Source organism: Sceloporus occidentalis, unplaced genomic scaffold, assembly GCF_023333645.1.
Source record: "Sceloporus occidentalis isolate IW3139 unplaced genomic scaffold, rSceOcc1.0.p SCAF_7, whole genome shotgun sequence".
Lineage (NCBI taxonomy): Eukaryota > Metazoa > Chordata > Lepidosauria > Squamata > Phrynosomatidae > Sceloporus > Sceloporus occidentalis.
The window spans coordinates 10,532,808-10,558,626 of record NW_028316987.1 but is presented as its reverse complement, the minus strand read 5'-3'; the positions used below and the strand labels follow the sequence as shown (position 1 = coordinate 10,558,626).

The 25,819-nt window shown below is 41.2% G+C and overlaps 1 protein-coding gene across 1 annotated transcript in view; it reads left to right on the top strand.

Annotated features, from left to right (window-relative positions):
* Positions 1-21,752, top strand: part of LOC149309163 (WAS/WASL-interacting protein family member 2-like) — a 30,439-nt gene extending 8,687 nt beyond the window's left edge. Inside the window, exons 2-8 of the mRNA XM_089531876.1 lie at positions 7,553-7,671; positions 8,431-8,563; positions 10,051-10,164; positions 11,231-11,893; positions 13,280-13,492; positions 18,344-18,445; positions 19,245-21,752. Of these exons, the coding sequence (XP_089388002.1) occupies positions 7,609-7,671; positions 8,431-8,563; positions 10,051-10,164; positions 11,231-11,893; positions 13,280-13,492; positions 18,344-18,445; positions 19,245-19,285 (1,329 nt within the window). The 5' untranslated portion in view covers positions 7,553-7,608 and the 3' untranslated portion in view covers positions 19,286-21,752. The remainder of the gene's footprint in view (positions 1-7,552; positions 7,672-8,430; positions 8,564-10,050; positions 10,165-11,230; positions 11,894-13,279; positions 13,493-18,343; positions 18,446-19,244) is intronic.
* Positions 21,753-25,819: the final 4,067 nt, after the last annotated feature.

Here is a 25,819-nt window from a genome sequence, read left to right as displayed (position 1 = left end):
TAGCTACAGGAAACTTTTAACATAGGGAACAATTAAAAATGTAACTTCCTAGAGCAGTGATGGCGAACCTATGGCACACGTGCCAGAGGTGGCACTCAGAGCCCTCTCTGTGGGCACATGTGCCGTCACCCCAGCACAGAGTTTGCCAGAGTTTGTTACTAGAAAGCCAGAGGGACATGGCACTTTGCAATAAATAAGTGGGTTTTGGGTTGCATTTTGGGCACTCGGGCTCTAAAAGGTTCGCCATCACTGTCCTAGAGTCTGAAGCAATGTAATACATTTTGATATCCCAATTTGTTACAGTAATAGAGCAGCCTGAAAATAGCTGAAGGGCATATGCTCTCTACCCATGAAAAGTTTAATGAGAATGTTCCTAGATGTGACTCAGCTCCTTCCACTTCTTTCAGTGTGCTGTGGTCCACCATAAAAAAATAATAATGTGTGTCTTCATTAGAAAACAGGAGAATTTTGAATGCCTGAATGCAAGTACTCCAGTGCATAAAGCATTTTGGTATATAAAAATAGCAATAGAGGAAACTGAGAGCCAAATATCAGCCATAATCTATGTGGCCTGCTTCATTGCCAGATTTTCCTTTACATCCTTTCCCCCATCAAGGAGAACTAGCAGGATGTGTGGATTGAACACCACCATAGACTGCTTCTGTAGATGTCCTGTGTGTGCTTCTCCAGGCATGACTGGGTGTAGGAAGAGCTGCCAGAAAAGAACATCTTATTGGGATCAGGAGCAGCTCCTTCAACCGTCAAAATGCAGGTGAAAGAGGTGAATATGAAACTTAAAGAGCAGGAAGGGCCTTCCATAGGCTATTTGTGTTCACTCCATACGCATTCTTCATAGCCTGGTTCTCTTTATACCCCCAAAATGAGCTGCTGGCTAACTCTCAAGTATCAGAAATTCAGTCCAGCTGTTCACCCCCTACCCCAGCATTTGTTTGACTGCAGCATCTCCACTCTTGTAACTTCCCAGGAGCCCTCTTGAGTTTTATCCAGCCTGTGCTGGCAGAGAGAGATACTTGAGGAGGGAAATGAAAATGGCATAGATTGGCAGGGAGGGAAGAAAAGAATGCAGTGCCATTCTTCAGTACAGTGAATTCTGCCTACCATTGACAACAGCCTGGTTCCCTTTTCCTATGGGTTATTGCTTCTTGCTAGGGAAAAGGTCCCCACCATTTTTAACTCACCAAGCATGTGAAGATAAATAATATACACATCCATGACTAGAGACGTAGCATACTTAATGTTCCTGCAAATTTCACAGAGGGGGTGTGGTAATAACAGTGATTAGATGACAAGCATATGTGAAAAGCCTGTCTTTTTCTGAAGATTTCTTGAAGACCTTGGAAAGGATCTTAATGTAAAATGCCTGTTAATATGGAAACCTTGACTGATAGGAGGGAATTTGAATTGGCATCGAGGTTTTTTCCCCCCCTCTGCTTTGTTTTGTACGGTTGTTTTGTAATATAAGCACTAAATTTTGTGGAAGGAAATCCACATCAGGGGCCTCATCTGTTTCCCTAAGGTGCTTGTCCTTGTATATTTATACCTTGAGATGGTACTCGAGGCTCTGAAACTGGGCTGCTTTTTCCTGAGTCCTTATTTAACCTTCATGAAGCTGACTTGAAAGCTCTGTCTGCTCATGCGAGAGGTCTGCTAGCCCATGCCAAAGGTTCAGTCCAGGCAAACATCCCTTTGTTTCACATGCTGATTTAGTTTAAGGCACAGTGATATTCCACCTGGCATGCTTGGACTGATGTGAAAGCTTTCTCTCAAGAGCTGCCACCTGAGCTTGTCCCCTGTACACCTGTCATCTTAATATGCACCTTCCTGTTTCTAACATCTCTGCTTCTAAGCCAGCCTTACAGATCTAGGACAATTTAGGGCTTCCCAGTTGCTATGAGATATAGTGGGGTATTGCAACATGCTGTTGGCCTGCTGTATGTATGGCAGGTCATACTTTGAACCTTGCAGAACAGTGATCTGAAATGAGGTATTTCATAAACATATTATTTCATATGTAGGCTTTCAGCAACAGTTCTCCTCTGCAAGTGGTGGACTGATTTATATTGTGGACCCTTGTTATACACTGGGGTTTGGTTCCAAGATCCCCCATGTATAACAAAATCTGTGTATGCTCAAGTCCCATTAAATATAATGACACAGCAAAATGGTGTCCCTTATATAAAATGGAAAATCAAGGTTTCGTATTTGAAATTTATCCTTTTTTTGAACATTTTCAAAGCGTGTATGCTTGAATCCGTGTTTTAAAAATCCATATATAAGAAGAGCCAACTGTATTTATTTCCCCCTACTGTCACTGCCCATGGAGAGGGGGAGTCCAGCTGTAGCTGCCATAGTACTGCATCATGCTGTGATAGGTGCTTGCTTTGCGATATTCCTGTAGCCATTCATGTGAGGTTGCATGGGGAAGTGGTTATTTTCCCTCAGGCTCTCTTTAAAACATGAGGTGCACAAAAGGTAACCATTGTTGGAAAAGTAATTGTTAATATAGTATATGCTGGGCAGAGAGAAAACAGCATCTTGTTTTTGCAGTAATGATGGTGATTATATCTGGATCACTGTGTTTCTGGGAAGCTAATGAGCCAGGGCATATGTTATGATTAAACCACTTCTGTTCCCACAGTTGCAGTCTTGCACATAAGCAAAAAGAATCCAGCACAAGGCACCGATGACTTGAATATGGGAGTGTAGTATCAACAACCTTTGTGGCAGATTCAAAACTAACATTTACTGTTGTGAGGGTATTTGGAGACATTATGTTGGTATGGCACTTGATGACTGGGTTGGTAGGTCCATTGGAAACCAAGACAAAAAGGTGCTTGAGAGCAGTACAGCACTTCTTGCCTTCTCAGTTGTTTTGGGCACTATCCAGTAGTGCTTCAAGAGAGGGCTTGTGAACCTTATAGTATTTGTAGTACTTGGATGGGAAACTGCAAGGAATCTCAGGAGCTGTGGCCTATATTTCAGAAGAAGGAACTGGCAAAACCATCTCTAAGTATTCCTTGCCTGTGAAATTCATGGGGTCACTATAAGTCACCAGGTGACTTGAAGGATCTCCCCGTAGATAAGGAAAAATGCAGGACCTTGAGTCCATTGTCCTTAATGGTGGGTGCGACCGCCAATGCCACCATGTGCACACACGACCATCAAAAGCATCTGCCGATGTTTAAATCCTTGGATGGCAAGCCCACAGATATCGAGAGCCCACTTTACACACACAAAGAAACAGAGTTGGAAGGGCTGAATAAGTCCGTTCCAATCTTATATAACAGAGCCAATGAGTCAATGGATAGTACAGTCGGCCCTTCTTATACACTGATTTTTTTATACATTCAAGCATCCACAGTTTGAAAATATTCAAAAAAAGTATAAATTTCAAGTATCAAACCTTGATTTTCCATTTTTTGTAACGGACACCATTTTGCTATGTCATTATATTTAATGGGACTTGAGCATACACGGATTTTGTTATATATGGGGGATCTTGGAACCAAACCCCAGCGTATTACAAGGGTCCACTGTATGTCTGGTTAGTGTGATATGTGGCCATGGTCCTCTGGTTGATCAGGGGCTTCTTATGTTAGAAGAGCTTCTGAAATTTTGCCTCTTACCTGTGTACTACCTTAAGCTTCATGGTTAAGTAGGAACGTGCTCTCTTTAAACCAGTCATTTCTCCTTCTCTTCAGGTGATGATAGTATGAAACTGTGATGCTGCCCACATGACATTGCAATCATTTCAGGGAGTGCATACTTTTGAATGCTGGTAAACCCAAGGGTGTGACTATGTACTGGGATAAGAACAGGAGCAGGAAAGGAATGGGGCAGAGGGAGACAGGATGTGGCCCAATTGGGGTTTCAAGGAGATGAAACTAACTGAACTGTTTTGTTTTGTTTTGGATTGAAAGCTTCTAACTAGGTAAGTTTTACTTTTCTTTCAGTTTATCTCCCCTTAAAAGATGTAGCTTTCACAACTTGCTATGAATATAGAAAGAGATCGCCTTTTCCTTTTCATGATGGAGAGTTGTATTTAAAATTAAGCACTGGCTGGTATGATCGGGTGGTAGAAGCAAACATCTAGCTTTGACTGTAAATATTTCTTTTAACATTTCTATAATTTTTGGTGTACGTGTGTGAATTGTGGCTCTTACATCAAGCAGGCAAAGGATGTTAAACGCTTTTGATGTTGCACAGCATGTGAGGCAACACGTCAACGTTTGGCACCAGATTTTCCACCTTCGTGACTGTAGTCAGCAGCTTGTGAGCTGGAGAAACACCTCTCCCTTTCTCAGTGAGCAAAGAGACACTGTAAACCTCTCTCAGATGAGGCTTTTGTTCTTTGAAGAAGTTCCACTGTGTACAACAATATATACATCGACACCATCCACCTACTAGGCCTTGCCTCTCCCTCTGGTGTCAAAAAGGATCCAGCCACCCTCCTGAGTGACTTTTCAGACTGGCAGCATCCTACAGTACTTTACAGCACTTGCTGACTATCTTTTTTGATGTCACTTCCTGTTTAAATGCCTAATCATTATGGCTCACAGTAACTCTTTTATTCCTGGTTACTATTAAAACCCATTTTCCTTGTGACTCTATATCCCAGCAAAGGAAACTTTCTGGTTAGAAACTGGGAGGTGTTGGAGGTGAGAAGCTGCCTTTCAGTAGTGGCTGAAAGCATGAATGTTTACCACATGTTAGGAAGCAAAAGACCTGTTGGTTTTTGTGGAATAATCTCACTCCAGCTAATCAGGACAAAGCCTTTGATTATGCAAATTTAACTGGTTAATTAAGTCACTAAAATCATAACATTAATTGATATTTAATTATGATGTTGCAGCTTTAAGGTCTTAATAAACTTGCAGGTTTGCTCATTTGTTTTCCTTGTAAGGTGTTCCTAGCAGAATGTCTCATTTTGGCTGTTCTTAAAGTAATGGTGGAAATGGCTGGGAGAGCATAAATCTGTAGGTTTTCAGCTGTTTAGCATTAGATGTCCTTTTTGCCTAGTTTTTGAAGGACACCTCTGGTAGAAAAAAAGGCTGATAAAGGTATCTGTTCTTCTGTGTGAGTGGCCTTAATAATAATAATAATAAGAAGAAGAAGAAGAAGCAGCAGCAGCAGCAGCAGCAGCAGCAGCAGCAGCAGCAGCAGCAGCTTTATTTATATACCGCTTTTCCGTGGACTTACTTTAGGGTTTCAGAAAGACCAGCTGGCAAATCCTCTGTTGGAATTCTCTGGGATTCCATCTTATCTGTGCCTGGAGCTGTTTTAACTTCCTTGTATTGGTGTGCATGTTCTGAAACAGGGATACATTCCAGTAGCATTAGATTTCCCTGTCTGAAATAGTCCTGACTGGTAATTTGTCACAGCTTGTGGCTCTTGACAGGTTTCAGTACTATACTGTGGGGATGACTCATACTGTTTCCTGTTTCGACTTCCTCCAAAGTGTTTCTGTTGTGTTGTGGTGTCTGATGGGATTCCATGTTTAACTGTCTGTCAGGTTATGTGTAGCCTGCACAACCATAGTGTGTCAGCTAATACAGTGCTACATTAAAATCTGAACTTGGCTTGCTTTCCCAGTCATGGGTTCATGGCACAGGGTTAAGGCTTCTTTGGGAAATGTGAGGAGAGATCTTGCTACACAGCACCAGGACATCAGATGCCTTGGCACTCCCCATCCCCAGAATTTCTACATTTGTGGGAGACCTGTTTTCCTACCTTATGAGTGCAGTTGTATTTTCAAACTCTCAATTCAGTGATGAGAGTGTGTGTAATTTCCCCTGTAAGAATCTAGGTGCAGTCTGAAACCTGTTTAAAACTAGCTATGTTGTTTTAGGTTTTTTCCAAAGGCCCATGGGAATTGCAACCTTGGAAGGGTACTGAGAATGCTGTTAAGCAGGTTTAGAGGAAAACCCCAAACCTGTTTAAATATGTAATGTAGATGTGAAAAGAAAGGCACTTGTTAAGAGGCTTTTAAAACTATTTATACAAGACATTTATATTAAAAAAATGTGGAAGGATGGACACCTGTTCCTAATTCCTATAGCACTTCTTATCAAGAAGGAAGAGCACATTTGCTTTGTTATTCCACCCTTATTTTTTCTTTCCCTCCATTTTGTTGATTAATTCTATGGATTTCAAAAAAACATTCTGAAAAGCTGAGGAAAGGTTAGGGGCAGGCAATTCAAAGTGACAGTGGTAGTGACCCTTCGCTTCAGATGAGGAATCAGGTGAACGTGACGGTCAAGAGCGCCTGCTTTCAGCTTCGGCTGATACGCCAGCTGCGCCCTTTGCTGGAACAGGGTGACCTCGAAACTGTAGTACATGTGCTGGTAACCTCAAGACTTTATTTTTGCAATGTGCTCTACATGGGGCTACCCTTGTGCCTAGTCCGGAAACTCCAGTTGGTACAGAATATGGCAGCCAGGTTGGTCACAGGAACAGCAAGGAGTGACCATATAACACCAATACTGAAGTCACTCCACTGGCTGCCAATCAGTTTCCGGGCACAGTACAAGGTGTTGGTTATCACCTTTAAAGCCCTACATGGCTTGGGCCCAACCTATCTAAGGGATCGCCTGCTTCCATATAATCCGCCCCGTACACTCAGGTCCTCTGGGAGGAATTTATTACAGCCCTTAAAGACCAGGTTGACAGCGACCTCCCAGAGGACATTCTCTGCAGCCGCTCCCAATTTATGGAATGGCCTGCCGGACGAGATCCGTCAAATTAGCAATCTAGAGAGCTTTAAAAAAAGCCATTAAGACGGATCTCTTCCGGCAAGCCTTCCCGGAATAAAATGCTCGGCCACAAATAAGACTTCCCATCCAGCGAACTCTGCCTATGATGATTTTTATTTGGCTTAGTCGGTTTTAATATGTAGTTTTTAATCTTACATTGTTTAATCTTGTTTTAAGGGGGGTATTATGTATATATGGATGTATTTTAACCTGTTGTACACCGCTTTGATTGCCTGGCAAAAAGCGGGATAGAAATAAAAATTTTATTTATTTATTATTTATTAGTAAACAATGGTACAACATGGAAGCGTTCTTTATAATATTTCTATTTAGCTGTGGTTCTTAAATAATTTTTTACAGTCAAGTCTGCATGTAGTTTTCTGGCACATTCTCTGTGTCTTATAGGAGCAGGGGGCTTTTGAATATGATCTGTGTAGTATCTGGGGTCTGCAGTTCCAAAGAATTTTAATGTATGTAAAATATTCAAATAATGCCTTAGCTTACATTCAGCCATTCTCCTTTGGTACAGTAGCTGCTGAGAATTTGTAGGTCTTTAAGCAGAGGCTGGATGGCCATCTGTTGGGGATGCTTTGATTGAGATTTCCTGCATGGCAGGGGGTTGGATTGGATGGCCCTTGTGGTCTCTTCCAACTCTGCGGTTCTATGATTCTATGTGTACAAAGACTTTGGGAGGAAACAATACACACTGAGTTCTGGCACTCTCTTCTGTTGTATGTGTTGTTGTTTCTGACAATTTTGTATTTTTCTTTGCACACTAGGTTTATGAGTGACCAAAAGTTCTCATTACACTGAGCCAGCAGGGAGTGGGACCAAGATGCCAATACCACCTCCCCCTCCCCCTCCCCCTGGACCACCCCCACCTCCAACTCTTAATCAGGTAGGTACTCCTCCTGATCACTCTTGGGTGATCAGTTACCTATAAGTGATCAGTATTCCTTCTAGCACAGTGAAAGACCCAGGTTTGGTTTCTGTCATATCTCTATGCTCCAGAAGCATATCTGGAAAAGAACTGTGTCTGACATCTACATAGATGTACCTAAGACAGATAGAAAGTTAGTCTGGTCTAAGGCAGCGTCCTGCCTACATAGAAGGTTTGGTTCAATGTTAATTCAGTTGATGCCAACATTTCCAAGTTGAGAGCATATTTTTCTAGATCAAATGCTACTCCAAAACAGTATGGCTGGAAGATTGACTACATTGGAGAAGTGGCCTTGGGCATAGTAGATGTTCTTGTCATAACATGTCAGTGAAATACAGTGTAGTAGGTCCTAATACGATGGATTAGGATTGTGAAAGAGATGAGAGCTGCAGGTAAGGTGAAGGTGATTCAGTGCCGAAAAAGTAATTCAGTAAGGCCATTTCCAAGCTAACAGGAAAGTGAATAATATTTTAGCTGCAAAGTACAGGTTCTGGTCACAGTTGGCATGTTATCTATGTGGTTCATTTTATTCATTGATAAGAAAGCAGGTTCTACTAAAGTCTAAATCTGCTGGAGGAAGGAGAGAATATAGCTTGCCATTTTGAAGAAGCAGCCCTTGTACAGATTGACTAACAACCATTCGCTTAAGCTTTCTAAGCTAAACAATTTCTGTGTCTATCTTTCTTCATTTGCATTTGTACCATGTTCTATCTTCAGGCTAACACTGAGCCTCCAAAATTGAGCAGGGATGAACAACGAGGGAGAGGGGCTCTCCTACAAGATATCTGTAAGGGGGCCAAGTTGAAAAAAGTAACCCAAGTCAATGACAGGAGTGCACCCATCATTGAGAGTAAGTATGAATTCTATACAATAGTTAAGTAGCATTTTGCTATCTAATCCAATGGAAATGGCTGGTGACTTTTAAGTGTAGTATCTCAATTTGTAAATGAAACTCTTGTCCGTTCTGTTGGAATAACATAGTTGAAAGACAGTAGTGATAGATTTTAAGTTTGGATATTAATATTTAGAAGAATTCAGCAGCACTTTTCAGCCTCTACAAACAGACAGTGAGGTGTGCAGGAGGAGTTGTCGCATGAGATATAACTGTAGATGGATTCTATTTACACTTTTCTCCTCATGAACAATAGCATGTGGTTGGATTTATTTACCTGAAAGTTATTGGCAGATGCCTGCTGAATCTTGCTGTGAACCTACCTGGCCAGTGACATCTGCAGGTGATGCCCTCCTGAAGATAATGCTTCCTGCAGAAGCATAATCATTGGGATGCAGTGAGTGTTGCTTCCAAACTGTGAGATGCAATCCATCTGTAATTTTGAGGGGGGATCTACTTTCTGGGCATTCATTAAAAATATTAAGACACATGACTTGAGCTTATTCTTTTATTTTATGGTATTTTACATTTTTTGTTCTGTTTTAAATTTTTGAACAGTGCTATTGACTTTTCCACAAAAAGTGATGTGTGGAGATATTAATAAAATGAAAATGAAAATCATTATGGACTGAGCTACTGTCAGTCTTTTGCACAACTTTTCACCCTAACCCTAGGAAAAATCCTACAGGCCAGTACTAACTCTGCTGGCTTGAGTCACATTCATAAGATGGTTTCCACACTGCACCTGCTCTTAGCTTATGACACCCTGCAGTCTTGGTTTCCTTAGCTTGGTTATTTTGAGCAAGGTTGTGCTTTCAGTTGCTTGAGCTCCGTAGGCTGGAAGAAGAGAAAGGCAGCAAAAAACATGGAACTGATATAATTCAACAGCTGCAGTTCCTGCCTAGTTCTCTTCTGGTGTACAAGCATCAGTGTTTTCTGCATCTGAGGGTGCTAGCAAGCTGCTCGTGTTTTTTCTAAGAGCTTCAGTACTAAGAAAAGTAGCAAACATGAAATCTCAAGAAAATTTGGGCTAGCAATCAAAATGTTAATAGCATGTGCCTCTGAATCTTGATATAAAGTTACATGCATAATGTGGGATATCTTCATACTTATCAGGCAGTACTAGTGTCAACATTCAGCTGTGCTTGAGAATAAACAGATAGAAATTTCCTTACATAGAATAACAAAATGAGGAAGGTGCTTGTGAAGAGCCCAGGAGAAATATAGTTCTTCTCCAGTACAGTCATTGAGCTTTCTTAAGAATACTCCAATGCAATACATTGTCTGTTGGACTTTTGAGCGGTAATCTTAACATCAAATTTACCTTTATCAAATTCAAACCCAACAGGGTTGGTGTTTATTTTTATCAGTAGTTTGACAGTAAACTGCCACCTTGTGTTATAGACTTGGTTATGTTGGCTAATCTGGAAATTCCTTTGTTTCAGAATCCAAGGGCAGTGGCAATTACAGCTCTGGTGCATCTCCCTTGCCACCAAAGGGGGGACTGTTCCAAGGTGGTGTCCCCAAGCTCCGACCAGTGGGCGCAAAGGACAATTCAGGTGATTCAGCCGTATCCTTAAAAAGCAGTATTTTAAATCATGATTTGGCAGATCATAGTAAGGCCTTGTAATTTTGTCGTGTTGATATAATCAAACATTCCACTTTCTCAGGAGGAAGGATCTGGTTTGTAGCCTAGTCTGTTCCCCTTGATACTGTCAGCAGAGTTTCTGTCAACTTTTAAATGAACTAAGGGTCAGCAGAACTGAGACTAGCTAGGCTTATTATCAGTGTTGGAAGCCACATCTTCCTGTCCATCTGCATCTCTGTTATTGGTTTACCTCAAAGACCACTAGATCTCACATGAGCATACCTTCCCCCTTGTATATATTTTTTGTCTTCAATGAAGTAAGGCAGATGGTGACCAAGAGAGACTTTTTCCCCCTGTAGTAGCACTCTGTCTCTGGAATGCTTTCCTAATGGAGAGTGTTGCCATGCTAACTCTTTAGCACCAGGTGAAGACCCCCCCCCCCTTCTTTTTCCCCCTTGAGCTTTTAACTCTTTACTTTTGACTTCTGGCTCTGATTATGTGTATTCTTCAGATCATCTGCTGTGCTAAATTTTGATATTGATTATTGTTTTAATTTGCTGTTTTATCTATTACTTACTCTGAGAATCCTTTGGAGTTGAACAACTATATATAAATATATTAAACTTTACAAAGTTGATTAGTATTGGAATTTTTCATATCTTTGATCCCTATTGAGAATAAAACTGGTATTCAGAAATTGCAATTTCCTCAGCCTTTCTTTCACATGCACAGTAAATAGAACAATTTAACTGTATCTGCTTTGTTCATTACTCCTACTGTGGAAAATATTTTTGCTTAAGACATTTGAATGTGGCCTTTTGTATCTAAAATGTGTCTTTGTCACTATATACCAGTGGCCACAGTTTCTTTACAAGAATCTGGTAGTTTCACTGAATTGAATGGTGGCATCGTGCAGTATGCTTGGCACAAGGTACCAAAATTCCTGCCAAAATTAGAGGCAAAGTATTCCTGATAGCTGAATTGCTATTCATTTAGCTTCTCTAAGTAACATTTCTGTGTTGCTTTTCTGGTTTCAGACAGCCCCTCAGGGAAGCAGTCACTGCAGGTTCCTGGGACCAGATCAGCTGCACCACGCCCCCCTGTTTCCTCCTCTAGTGGCCGGCCCCAGGATGACACAGATAACAGCCGGGCTTCTACCCCAGAGCTTCCACGCACCCAGAGACCTTCTTTGCCAGATCTCTCACGGCCAAATAGTGCCAATAGCACTGGCATGAAACATAGCTCATCTGCCCCTCCGCCTCCACCACCTGGACGTCGAGCCAATGCACCGCCTGCTCCTCCTTCCATGCACAACAACAAAGCACCTTCCTACAACCGCGAGAAGCCATTGCCACCAACTCCAGGACAGCGACTCCCAGGGAGTCGGGAAGGACCGCCAGCTCCTCCCCCTATCAAGCCACCCCCTTCCCCAGTGAACATCCGGACGGGACCAAGCAGTCAGGGCCAGTCCCTGGCACCCCCTCCTCCACCATACCGGCAGCCCCCTGGTGTCCCAAATGGCCCTGTCAGCCCCACCAATGAATTGGCCCCTGAGCTTCCACAGAGACACAATTCCTTGCATAGAAAGACTCCAGGGCCTGGGAGGGGTATGGCCCCTCCCCCTCCCCCATCAGCTTCCCCTTCTTTGCAGAGCAGTCGGCCCCCACCTCCTGCCCGTGATCCTCCAAGCCGTGGGGCAGGTAAGAGTTTATTCCAACATGGTTTCTCTGCAAAACAGGTAGTGGAGTTGATTATTGACTTAACCATCTCTTATTCCTCTTCAAAAAGAGAAATCTTGGTCTGGGAATGATACTTTTTGCCCTAGGATGTACAGGATGGGTTTATAGGAGATCAGGAATATCCTGGTTATATAGCCTAGTTTAGTGATTTAGATAACCCCATTTGAATTTCACCTCTGCCAGAAGTCTGCCAAGTGGTGTAAGACAATTTCTCTCAGGCTCAATTCCCCCAATGTCTAGCACAGGCCATAATCTGCCATCTTATTTTGAAAGATTCTTTTAAGAGGTACACCTGTACAATGCACAGGATGTGCCTTAAATGCTCAATAGGGCTTTACATATGTTACGTTGCTATCATTTTTGTAATATGTGCAATTTTGGTAATTTGGGTTGTGGCTGTTACTGAGATCCTTAATTTTCCTGTTTTTGAAAAATGCCTCTTGGATTATAATGCTGTAGTTCAGTAACCTCTCTCTGAACTATGAGCCCAGAAGCTGTCATTTCACATCTTACCTGAACCTCAATCCAAGGCAGCTCAAGACTTGAGTGCCTTGCCTCTAACAGTTGTTATGTGAGAATGGGCATTTTGGCTTGCAACCAAGTCAGTTATCCTGTGTCTTAAGGAGTGAATGATAACTGAACAGAATCTCAGACACTACGGAATCAGTAAGAACAACATTGTGAGCTAAGTTTAAGAAATTGGCATAGGAATCTGATCCATAGTGCTTTGAAGCAGGTGTGAGTGAGCGTGTGATGTCATGAGCCATAATGAAGATTGAATCTAGACCAATGTGTTTATTGAGCTCATAATCTGGTCCAATCATGTTACTGCAAACCTTCAGAAAGAAACAGAGTATGGAGTTGATGTACAGTTGACCCTTGTTATACGCTGGGGTTTGGTTCCAAGATCCCTTGTGAATAACAAAATCCATGGATGCTCAAGTCCCATTAAATACTGTATAATGACATGGCAAAATTGTGTCCCTTATAAAAAATGGAAAATCAAGGTTTGATATTTGAAATTTATACTTTTTTTGAACATTTTCAAACCGTGGATGCTTGAATCTGTGTATAAAAAGTCCGTGTATAAGAAGGGCTGACTGTAGATTAGTCATGATCCAAGTTTATGGCTGGTTCATGTAATGCAAAGCACTAGGTAACACATATCTTACCAGTCTGTAAGTTGAAACTTGTGAGTTGGCCTTTTCAAGTGAGTCGATTATGTATTGGAATTGAGGATGTTACTGAATAATACAGGTTGAATAGGAAATAGGATAGGGACCCCACCAATCCTGACTACTGAGATTTTTAATGGAACAATGCTGACTTAGGACATTTTTGTTTTAGCTCCTCCACCACCACCACCACCAATGATCAGAAATGGTGGTAGAGATGCACCTCCACCTCCCCCACCCTACAGAATGCATGGGTCTTCAGATCCAACGAGCCGTGGGAAACCGCCACCACCGCCCACTAGAACACCTGTTGGACCACCACCACCTCCCCCACCAATGAGAAATGGACACCGGGACTCCATCTCCACTGTTAGGTCTTTTTTGGGTAAGTAAAATCTGTTACTTTGGTAGACTGGACAGCTTGTGGTTGTCTAGATGCTGTTGGGCTGTAATTCCCACTAGCCCAAGCTAATGGCCAGTTGTGAAGGATGATGGCAGATGCAGTGCAGCAACATTTGGACAGTGATAGCTTCCTTATCCATGCTTAATACTTGTGCCATTTAAGTTGATTTAAAGGAATGGTGCTGATTGTAGGTGTACAGACTGTCCAGAAGTATGCCGGTTTGGCTTAGTTCAGTTACTCTGGAGGCTGTGGAGAACTCTTATAGGTCAGGAAGAAGTAAGTATGTATAAGGCACTAAGAGCCAAACTTTTGTGTCTAAGGGTTAAGAGCCATTTTTAAAGCTGGTTATTTTTTTCTCTGGGTGTTGACATCTTATTATATGGCAGACTTTTGAAACTTCCATAACATAGAGGATAAATCGCCAGCTGGAAGTTTCTCAATAAAGTTTTGATCTGACATTACTAGTGGCACTGCCAGGCTGCCTACCAAGCAAAATGAATGGAGTCACAAAAATTGAGTGTTTGTATTTTAATATTACTTTTGCATGGATCTGTGAAAAGCCTGTTTGTTTTAAACCAATTTCATTTTTTCATAGAATAATAGACCAATAGCTGCTTGACAAATTAATGATATTGGTGTCTTGAAAGATTGGATTTCTCCTCTCTTAAGGATGCCTAGAGTCTGCCATGTTGAGGAAGTTATATAGCTTTTTTTAAAAAAAGGATTTCTGAGGGACAAAAATAAGAGAAAATGAGAGAGGGAAGTACATAGGATAAGAATAAGGAGTAGGTATATGCATTAATATAAACTGACTATACAGTGTGCCCTTGTTTTACATGGGGGATCTGTTCCGGACCACCCACCCATCCCGCGTAAAACAAAAAATTTGCATGGCGCTGGAAGAAACAGCACTGCTTTCAGCAAATGCTGAAAGCAGCTGCGGGCACACTGTATTACCAGAAATTTTCTTGAAACTGATATCTATAACATACATATTCGTGTGTAACTAATTAAGGAAGTGGGACATTTGTATGTACAGTGCTATGTACATTTACAGTGCTTTAGAAAATAATAATAATAATAATAATAATAATAATAATAATAATAGGATTTTCAAACTATTGAATAATAAATTATGACTGTTATCTTTCCAATATTGGAATATAAGTCTTCTTGCAAAAATTAAAATATGCAGGATCGTGCACCCTTAGCTCTAAGTTAACCTCCTCATTACAGGAATGTGATAAAAAAGAACATGTGCATCTACTAATACCAAATATTTTTCCAATACAAAATTAATATTTTTTAATACATCCAGCTAATGTGTAGTTGGTGTGGACAGTTAATTTCTTTTCTTTCTTTCTTTCTGCTAGTTTGAATTTGTGGGAGAAAGGAAGGATATACATAATCAATCAATCAATCAATTTCTTTTCTTTTTTTTAAAAAAGGCATAATGTCTAGTATGTCTGAGACATCAATTTTTGCTGAACCAAATGGTAAATTTACTTTTAAATAGGTTTTAGATATGGAAGCTAAGGCCCGTTATAGACGGGCGTAATGTGGGTCCTGGGGATGTACTAGGGTTAGGGAAAATGCGTGCCTTACGCACGCACACACCTAACCCTAGTACGTCCCCAGGACGTACAAAATGGCGGCGCCCGTTCCATTGCTACGTCACCACCACCATTGCTACGTCACCACTGCGCCACCTCCAAATGAGGCGGCACAGTTGTGACATACTGGCGCTGCGCCAGGGCACATAGAGCACCCTTTCCCCGGCGCCAGAAGGAGCTCCGAAATGGAGCTCCTTCCGGGATTTGCATCGCTGGTGCAGCCTTTAGATGGCCGCACCAGCAACACAAGGCAGAAAGGGGCCAAGCGGCCCCTTTCTGCTTGTCCTCGCCGCCGTCGGGTGTCCTTGGGACATGATGCCCCAAGGACACCCCTTTCCAGGCTGCGGGGAAGCGGCCTATTGCCGCTTCCCCATGGCCTGGAAAGCGGCAGATCGGGGCCCCAGAGGCTGCCATTCTGGCAGCTGAGGCCCCGATCCGGCGGGGAAAGGAGCGCCTACAGGCCGCCCCAAAGGGGTGTTCTGTAACGTGCCTAAGACACCTTTCTTTTGGTTAATTTGCAAACGGCAATCTAACTCTTTGCTTCATTAATTTAATTAACATCGAATTTAGCGCTTTCCAACATTCATAAACTTAGATTTGTTAGTTTCAGTTTCTCTGAATGTATGATCAATGTTTCCAACGCTAAAGAGGTGACTGAGGCACTCAGAGATGATGGTCCATATATAGGCATCAGATGCTACAGTTGTAAATTGCTGCAGTGCACAGACAGCAATGAATAAGTGACTGTAATATTGAAAACTGCTAAAATTCTTGGTCTGGACCAAGTAATAGATCCGAAGTATAAATTCTATAATCAATCCATTTCTTTGATAAAAAAGGATGGTCTCATAGTCTTCCATTTAGGATTGTCGCATAGAATTAGTTTAACATGGCTATATGGATCAAATTTTAACTGATAAAGCATTCTATGTTCAACCATCATAGCAGCAGAAATTGCAGAGGGCACCATCCCCTTCTTTGTTAAATTAACACAACGTAAGACAGCTCATCTTAAAAGAATTTCCAAGTAAGCTGACTCCAACATTGCCCAAGGAGGAATAACTGAATTCATCTGTGTTTGCAGTTATATGAATGAGTCAGATTAAAATATGCCTTACAACCCAAAGTCTGGGAAATGAAATCTACCTCCTGAAAATAATAGTTCCATTCATTTGTGTGGAAAATGAAATGGTACATACATTTCCTTCCAGAAGCTTTGACTTTTTAGAAGTAAATCTGAGGAATATGCAATGAGAGATACCTTCAAGAACTTAAAATATTGCAGGTAGAATATTAATATTAAAATATTGCCCTCACCATATCTAATTAAGGGATGTTCACCTGTCCAAATCCAGAAATATTTCAAGAGGGTTGCATAGCTTTATCCTGCCTGTGGTAACTTTAATCCAGTCAAGACAGAGGTCAATTGGAACGCAGATCAGGGAATAGGGATACAGTTTGCATTAGATGGTTTACAGTTTAGGGGTACTTTTGGACTCAGCTTTGAAACTGGAGACCCAGATCTCTGCAGTGACCAGGAGTACTTTTGCACATTTAAAGCTTGTGTGCTAAGTGCACCCACTCCTTGAGATGCCAGATCTGGCCTCAGTGGTACATGCTAGTTATATCCTATTTGGACTTCTGTAGCGTGTTCTATTGGGGGCTGCCTTTGAAGAATGTTTGGAAACTTCAGCTGGTTGAAAGAGTTTCAGCCAGACTGTTAACTGGGGTAGGTTACAGAGACCATATAATGCCCCTGTTGAAACAGCTCACTGGATGCCAGTTTGTTTCCAGGCACAATTCAAAATGCTGTTTATCACCTATAAAGCATTATATGACTCAGGTCAAAGCCATTTGGCAGACAGTATCTCCCTGTATGAACCAGCCCAGGCGCTGTGATCCTCAGGAGAGGCCTTTCTTTCAGTTCCATATCCATTGCAAGCATAGTTGGTGGAGACGCAAGAGAGGGCCTTCTCACCAGAATGGTCCTGTTCTTATTGTCCTTCTGTTGGCAGGGTGAGATCCTTTTGTTCAGACAGGCTTTTAGAACAGAAAGTTTTTAAAGAACTTCCCGGGAGTGTTGTACTTTTCAAAAGTTATTATCTGTTTTACTACTGTAATAGTTTAATTCTGTTTTAATTGTCACTTTTGTAGGTTTTTAATTGTACTGTGCTCTTAAACTGTAGGCCTCTTTGAGTCCCAGTTTTGAGAAAAAAGCAGGATACTAATAAATATAATAACAATAGCAACTGCCTTGGATAGCCCTCATATAATTTTAACCAGCAATGAACCGCCTCTTGCACAAAGAACCTTAAGGTTAAGAATAGCAGGGCAGCAGAGTGGTCATGATTTGATAGGTTAGATCAGTGGTTCTCAGCTTTCCTAATGCCGTGATCCTTTAATACAGTTCCTCTTGTTGTGGTGACCCCCAACCATAAAATTGTAGTGTCTCGGTTCCTAAAACTATTGGAAATGTGTGTTTTCCGATGGTCTTTGGCGACCTATGAAAAGGGGTTACGATAAGGGTTTATCTATTAAAAATATATCTTTATTTTGGTGTAGTGTTGGACTATGACTCTGGAGACCAGGGTCTGAATGCCCATTTGGCTGTGGAAACTGTCTAGGTAAACTTTGGCAAATTACACACTCTCTCAGCCTCAGAGGACTGTAAAGGCAAAAAACAAAAATGAAACAAAACCCTCTGAACAAATATTTCCAAGAAAACCCTACAGCAGATGTGCCTTAGGGTTGGCATGTACTGGAAATGACTGGGAGGAAATCATATACAGTACAGTCGGCCCTTCTTATACACTGATTTTTTATATATGGATTCAAGCATACACAGTTTGAAAATGTTCAAAAAAGTATAAATTTCAAATATCAAACCTTGATTTTCCATTTCTTATATGGGACACCATTTTGCTATGTCATATTTAATGGGACGTGAGCATACACAGATTTTGTTATACATGGGGGATCTTGGAACCAAACCCCAGCGTATAACAAGGGTCCACTGTATAATCCTTCCCCCCCCCCCCCCCGTGTTTATGTTGTTTGTATTTGTCTCCATTTTCAAAGTTAGGGTGTAATAAGAAAGGATAGGAATAGCAGGGCAATGAAATGGCCATATTTTAATTGGCTGGATGGTAGTTTTCATTCCACATGTTCCCCATCTTTTTGATGAATTGTAATTGTTTTATATGTTTTTCCATTTTTGCAGATGACTTTGAATCCAAATACTCTTTTCATCCAGTTGAAGACTTTCCAGCCCCAGAAGAGTTCAGGCATTTCCAGAGGATCTATCCCAGTAAAACTAATAGAGGTTAGTACATCTGGCTTACTCCTATAATGGCTGGTTTGAAGTCAGTGTGTAGAGCCATGATTGTTGCTTGCCAAGGTTGAGAATGAGAAGGGTTTTTTTTTCCAGAATAGGGCAGATCTATTCCATAACAATTCTGTTCCCAGGATTTTTCCAATTATCCACAGTGTGCACCCTTGTGTAAAATTTATGTTGGTTGCAAATATTCTCTTTTATACTTACTCAGTGTTCTAAGTGAATTTTCACAAGGAAAAGGGAAAGACAAGACAGTTATAATGTAGACTAGAGAGCAATGGGTCTGGGTGGTGCAGCAGTTCATAGTTCTTCATGGCAAAGGATTTGTAGGTGTACTCTGTTTCAGAAGTCCAACCAGGAGTAGTCTTCTCTGAAAAGGTGGTACAGTGGATCCTTTGTACACGCGGGGCATCCGTTCTGGGACCCTCCCTTATGTATGGGAAAAATGTGGGACCTCAATTCCCATTGTTTACTATGGCTGCACACTTCCGCACGCAGCACTGTGCATGTGCCATGGGCATGCATACCATTTTAATGCCCGGGGCTTTCTGTCCGCGTGAGCTGGAGTCCGTGCATGGGGTGGGCCACTGTATATAGAAGACAGAGAATATAGGAAGTACATCTTCCCATGTGAGTGATAATCAAGTCTAAATGGTCTCAGAAATCTGCAGGGTCACTTTTCTAGGCATGATAAAAACAATGTGGAAGCTTTGTGTTCTCTTATGCTTTGAGACCAGGCTTCTTGTAGAATCAAGCATAGCATTAATGATATCTATTATCTTCTCAGCTACTCGTGGGGCACCTCCTCTGCCTCCCATTCCGAGGTGAAAAATGGACATCTTTGCACATCACTGAAACAAATGGACCTGTGTTCTCAGATTTCCCCCCACGTTCTGATCCTACAAAAACCTGCATGAGAAACACATTCCTGCTATATTGATTCCCTCCACCCTAAACTGTTGCAAGAACCTGGATGAATATACAATTACTCTCTTCCATCTATGCATTTCACTCCCAGACTCGAAAGGACATCTGTTGTCACAGCTGGGTGAAAAGCTTCCTCTGCAGTTCCACGTTGCTTTCTCATTTCCCCAGCGCCTGCTGCCATAGAGAAAGAGTCCCCAGTTCATTCACCATTACTACTCAAGAACAAGAGCACCATAAATATTTTCCAACAAAGGAAGTTGAATGGAACCATTTTGGAACTGTGGGCCAAATTGAAGCACCTGTTTGTAGATACTTGCGTAGCAGAAGCAAGGGAGATGGCCATGTATTGGGTGTGGTGGGGAGCTCTGATTTTTACAAGATGCAGCATTTAAAAATACTATATAACTGTTCCGTTTTTAAAATGCAAACACTACATACTAACAAATTGTGTAACTTGAAGAAGGGAGGGATGGAAATGAGTTGTCAACAACATATTTTGGAGCAAAGTTCTAAATGAAAAAAGCAACATAAATGTAGCAATATCCTTCGTAGCACAAGAAATATTTGGGGTGTACAGCAGTTGGTCTGCTGTATTGTGGTGTCTTTGTCTTGTTGATCTGGAGACATTCTCTTTGCCCTCAATGTCAGCTTTTCCAAATGGCTATTGGCACCCCAGTTGAAACTGTTGTGACCCCTAAATGTGTTGTGCCTGTGCAGTATAACATAGGCAGGCATCACATATGAATGGACCTTCACATATGGTGCCATATCTGCTATATAGGGCTTGGGCTAGGGCTTATAGAAGAGAAAAAGCATGTAGAAAAGACTGGTGGAAAGACCTAGGCTGAACAAGCAGGCTGGAAGTATGGTGGTGCCCACAATCAGTAAATTTGTGGCATAGTACAGTGGTGCAAGACGAAGTGTACTTGGGCCACACATGGGTATTTTTAGGGACTTTGACATAGACTGTTCAACTGTGACAGCTGTTTTCTTTAGGAGATCACATTCTCACCAACAGAGGTACAGTTCTGTCATACCTCTATATAATTCTGGTGGACCTGTTTTAAGTATTCATCCCTCTATCAACAATCATGTTTTGCCTTACCTTTTTTTTTTTGGGGGGGGGGGGGGAAGCAAGTGGCTGGCTGCCTATGCCATAAAGGGTATCAAACAGAAAAGCATTTGACTGTAGTTGTGAGCATTGTGCTGTTCCTGACAGAAAATCCCTCCTGCATGGTTTGGTTAAAGAAAATTAACTCTTAAATGATAAATCAGCTTTCTAACTCAAAATTGTTTACTAATAGTTAATAATCCACTCCAGTAAAGTTACTTTTAGAGATCAGGGATGATAGAGATTTTGATTTATTTCTTTTACCAGTTGTACACAACTATCAGTGTTTTATGTGATTTCTTGCTTGTGATTCTGAAGAGGAGGATTGCTGTCCGCCTTGGGATGCTTGTTATGCCCCTTAAACAACCATGCACCCAGCTGACATCTTGAGTTGTCGCCTAGAAAACCTTACCCACCATTGGGAGAGGACTCTATAGTGCTTGGCTTTGTGTTTGAGATCAGAATAGAGCCTACCCACTTGGCTGTCTTATTTTCAGTGCCTCTCTGTCTCCATGCACATACAGCCTGCTACAAATTCACTACTAGGTTGTTGACTGATAGAAAGAAGTGTCCAGTTCAGGGTTGGAACAACTAATCTGGGCCTGCAGCTGAACTAAATTCCTTTTTCTCTTCATATCTCTTCCTCATTTATGTTCTGTTCAGAAGATAACATCACGCCTAGCTCGCTAGTTGGTTAGGTTTTTGCCTTACACAGTACTTCTGTCATGTGATTGGTACCAGATTTATTATAATTGTGTATATTTACTCTTGAATAACATGGGGGTGGGAAAATATGTGTTATAATCATAAATATTGATCTATTTTATATGTTGTAAAAAGTCTGTAGGCTTGTCAGCCATACATTATGAAAGTTCTTCACCTTCTACTTTTATTTCCCCCCCTTTGATGATGGAAATTCATCTGTTTTTATTTTCGTCCTGTTTTTTAGTGAATGACTGGGCAGTCTCTCATGTTGAGGGGCTAGTGCTTGGTTGGAGGAATTTCTTTTTTTTCTTCTGGAGGAAAATTAAATCTTACCCAGTATACCTCACTGGGAAAAGATGTTAAATGCGCTGTGCATTTGGGATGGGGATAAGGGGGTGTTAATTTTTTTTTTTAACAGTTACATTCCTTGTAACATTAACTTTCCAGTAACTAAATCCTTTGTTTGGGAAGCAACTGTGAAGGGGATTCCTAAGCTTGAAATGGCAGTTGAATGAAAAACTTAATAAAAGAGGCACATGTGTTGTACTTGCATCTTTTGGGCCAAAGGACTGCTTTATTCCTCAATTCTCTTTTTCCCCCCCACCGGTAGTTATGTTGGGTTTATACTGTCTGGGAAGTGTTTGCTTTTTCTTACTGACCAAGAGTGTTTGTACAAAGGGCACTTAGTGCACACAGACATGTATCAATCTCACAAGTTTATACAGCATTTAAAACAAAACATAACCATATCGCTCAGACTGATCACTGTTATCAAGATAATTATGTCAATTTTATTTCACAAGTCAGAGGAAGACTATGAAAATGTGTTCAAGTCTGATGCTACACTTTGTGGTCAGAGACTCTGGGCCTGTCAGTGTAATTAGATTGATACCACTTAATTGTTTTTCCCTTGGCCATACCATTTCAGATTGCGGATGGGGAAACTGCATATTTGAAGACGATCCCATCTAAAAAGCTCGTGCTACAAAGAAAAACAGCTAGTCATTTTACTTAATATTAAAACACAATAGTCCTGTCTCATCAACCTAAAGAGTGATACAGGGTAAGCATTTATACTTCTGAATGCATTTGACCCTTTCTGAACAAAGCCTGAAGAAAGCTGTTTAAGATATCTGTTTTGTAGTAACTGATACAATTTCTTTATCTGCTCTGTTGAGAATTTTTCTAGCCTTCAGGTACAAGAAGTTACATCTCCAACTGGGATACACTTTCTGGATCTCATCTTCTTGATTCTACATATTTAGATCCTTGGTCTAAAGGACATTGTGACAAAATGAAGATATCGACAAGTCTTTAGATGTGCAAGTTACACATGCTTCCAAGAGAGACTGCATGTTAAAGGTGCGTATTTGGAGGACTAACCACAAGTGGCTGTTAATTGGTGCTGTCTGCCATGCTTTCCTGCAGTTGTAGACAATTTTCAAATGTGATCTTATGTGCTAGCCCTTGTGTTACAAAGAGATACTTAAAAATTCAAATTAGTGGGATGGCTGGATAAATTTTACTGGTGGTCCTGGGAAACGCTTGCGCAGTTCTTTCATTTGTCTCATGGTTAACAAAAGTTGAATAAATTGTTCATAATGATAAACACAAAAACAAGACAAATACAGAATTGATGTGAAATCACACAAACTGACTTAATCCGAATGACATACATGCTACTGAATTCCACATTTCATGCTATGTGGGTTAAGACTGCCCTGGCTGAATTTTCTGTACAGATTATACACAGTCCTCCTCAGTGTTGCAGTTCCAACAGTCCTGTACTGCAACGGAAGCGTGAAACTGAATGTGCCAGAAAAGAGGCTCTGCAAGAGGATGTGATCTATCCATGATATAGAATGGCATGTTCTCTAACCTTCACTCACTGTGCCTTATCCTGAAATGAGTGGGTGGGTTGGTTGGTTGGATATGTGTGTGTGTGTTTGTGGAGAGGATGTCTCTCAACCTTCATTCTTTTGCAGGCTAGTATGCAGTCTGTATTTGTGTGTAATGCTTTTGTTCAAGATTAACATTGTCCTTAACTAGAGAAACACTACTGAGAGCCACTGGTGTGGTTTCAAGAACCAGAATATGGATCTCTTACACTAGCTTTGTAGTTTTGCCTTTCAGGTAGGACTGTCCTTTTTGTACCCATCAATATTTTGCTTTTCTTTTTGAAGGATTTTTTTGTGGATGGGGAAGCTTCAACAGGACTGTCTGAAGTTCTACTGTAGGCAGATATCAATATATTTTGTTACGGGAAAGAAAATGGCATATTAGTAAGGTTTGCATATAAGATTCTTAAACAGTGTTGTTACCCAATTAATAAAAACAACTAAGAGCTCTCTTGATATGGTCTTTGGAAGATTTTTGTCTTTTAAATTTCCATTTTGATATTTTTGTTAACTAAAACACCAGATTAACATCCAAACAAATTTGCAGATTTCTTATTCAGTTACAATCTTCTCATAAGTCTTATTATGACAATAGTAATATAATGTTTTGTCTTACTTTTGCTTCCAAATTTGTAATCCATTCTTTTTCCCCTTCTATCTTCCACTTCATTCTTCCTTTCCTCTCAATTCTCTTACATTTCTTTCCCTTCTTTCATTATCTCTTACAGACCTCTTTTCCCATTCATCTTTCCCTTACTCCAATCGTCTGTCACTTACTCTCACCTTCTTCAACTTCCTTTTTCAATCTTTCCATGCACACATCTTCCAACACTCTTATACTTCTACTTTACTATACTTGATTATTTACACTACATTACATTCATCATTCTCATACTTTAACCTCCCATGTACCTCTGACATTATAAACCTTTATACAGCTCATTGGATACTTTACTTCTGATTCACTTTTCTGCCTACAAGATCCATAATTGGTAACTGAATGTGTAGCACACAACCGTTCCTGTGTGCCTTCAAGTTGTTTCCGATTTATGGCGACCCTAAGGCAAGATTTATTCAGAGGGGATTTGCCCTCGCCTTCCTCTGAGGATGTGACTTGTCCAAGGTTATGCAGTGGATTGCCCTAGCTGAACAAGAATTCGAACCCTGGTCTCCAAAGACATAGTCATACCTCACATTGGCTCTTGAGTCTAGAGCATGGCTGCCCACGTGAATAATTATCATTGTTTATTCAGTACCAGAATGTGGAACAAGAACAATTTAAATGTCATAAATATCTTAGGGTTCTTTGGGGACAATCTATGGATTAGGTATGTGTAGCTGGAGAAATAAAAAAAAATTAACCCCTTTGCACCCACTGACATGTTAAAAAGTATTGGCCCTATATTCCACACAATACGCCATTCTCCATAAACTGGCCTTACATGCAGTGAAAGATGCCATGCTCAACAATGGCTCCTTTTCATCCTGGAGAGAAGTGACCAGTGGGGTCTCACAGGGGTCTGTCCTGTGCCCAGTGCTATTCAATATCTTTATCAAGGACTTGGATGACAGAATTGGGGGCATACCTATCAAATTAGCAGATGACACCAAATTAGGAGGAATAGCTAATACCCCAGAGGACAGGATCAAAATTCAAAATGACCTGAATAGACTAGAAAGCTGGGCCAAAGCTAACAAAATGAAATTCAACACGGAGAAATGTAAGGTACTGCACTTAGGGCAGAAAAATGAAATGCACAGATATAGGATGGAGGACACCTGTCTGAATGAAACTATGTGTGAAAGGGATCTAGGAATCCAAGTAGACCACAAGTTGAACATGAGTGAACAGTGCGATGCGGCAGCTAAAAAGGCCAATGCGATTTTAGGCTGCATCAATAGAAGTAAAGTGTCTAGATCAAAGGAAGTCATAGTGCCACTGTATTCTGCTCTGGTCAGGCCCCATCTGGAATATTGTGTCCAGTTCTGGGCACCACAATTCAGAAAGGACATTGAGAAACTGGAGCCATGTGTCCAAAGGAGGGCGACTAAAATGGTGAAGGGTCTGGAAACCATGTCCTATGAGGAACGACTTAGGGAGCTGGGGATGTTTAGCCTGGAGAAGAGAAGGTTAAGAGGTGATATGATAGCCCTGTTTAAATACTTGAAGGGATGTCATATTGAGGAGGGAGCAAGCTTGTTTTCTGCTGCTCCAGAGAATAGGACCCAGAGCAATGGATGCAAACTTAAGCAAAAGAGATTCCACCTCAACATTAGGGGGAACTTCCTGACAGTCAGGGCTGATCGACAGTGGAACACACTCCCTTGGAGGCCTTTAAACAGAGTCTGGATAGCTATTTTTCGGGGATGCTTTGATTGAGAGTTCCTGCATGGCAGAATGGGCTCGCACTGCATGGCCCTTGCGGTCTCTTCCAACGCTATGATTCTTACTAATGTTGAAATATTAACTCCCAGTCCAGTCAGCTTTTTTATGCGGTCTGTGAGCGCATGGAGGAGAGGATCTTTGTTGGGGCAGAAGAGTATCTTGGATCGATTCTGCAGTTAGTCCACTCCTAAAGCAATGCTGGACTTTGTTCCAATTTCACTTTCTCTCAAGTGTTGTGAAAGGTGACTCAGATTCATTAAACCTAGGTGGCAGTGTGCAGTCGCAATAGACTCGGCCGCAGCCATTCCAGGGCAAACGCCCAGCCAGCCCTTGTG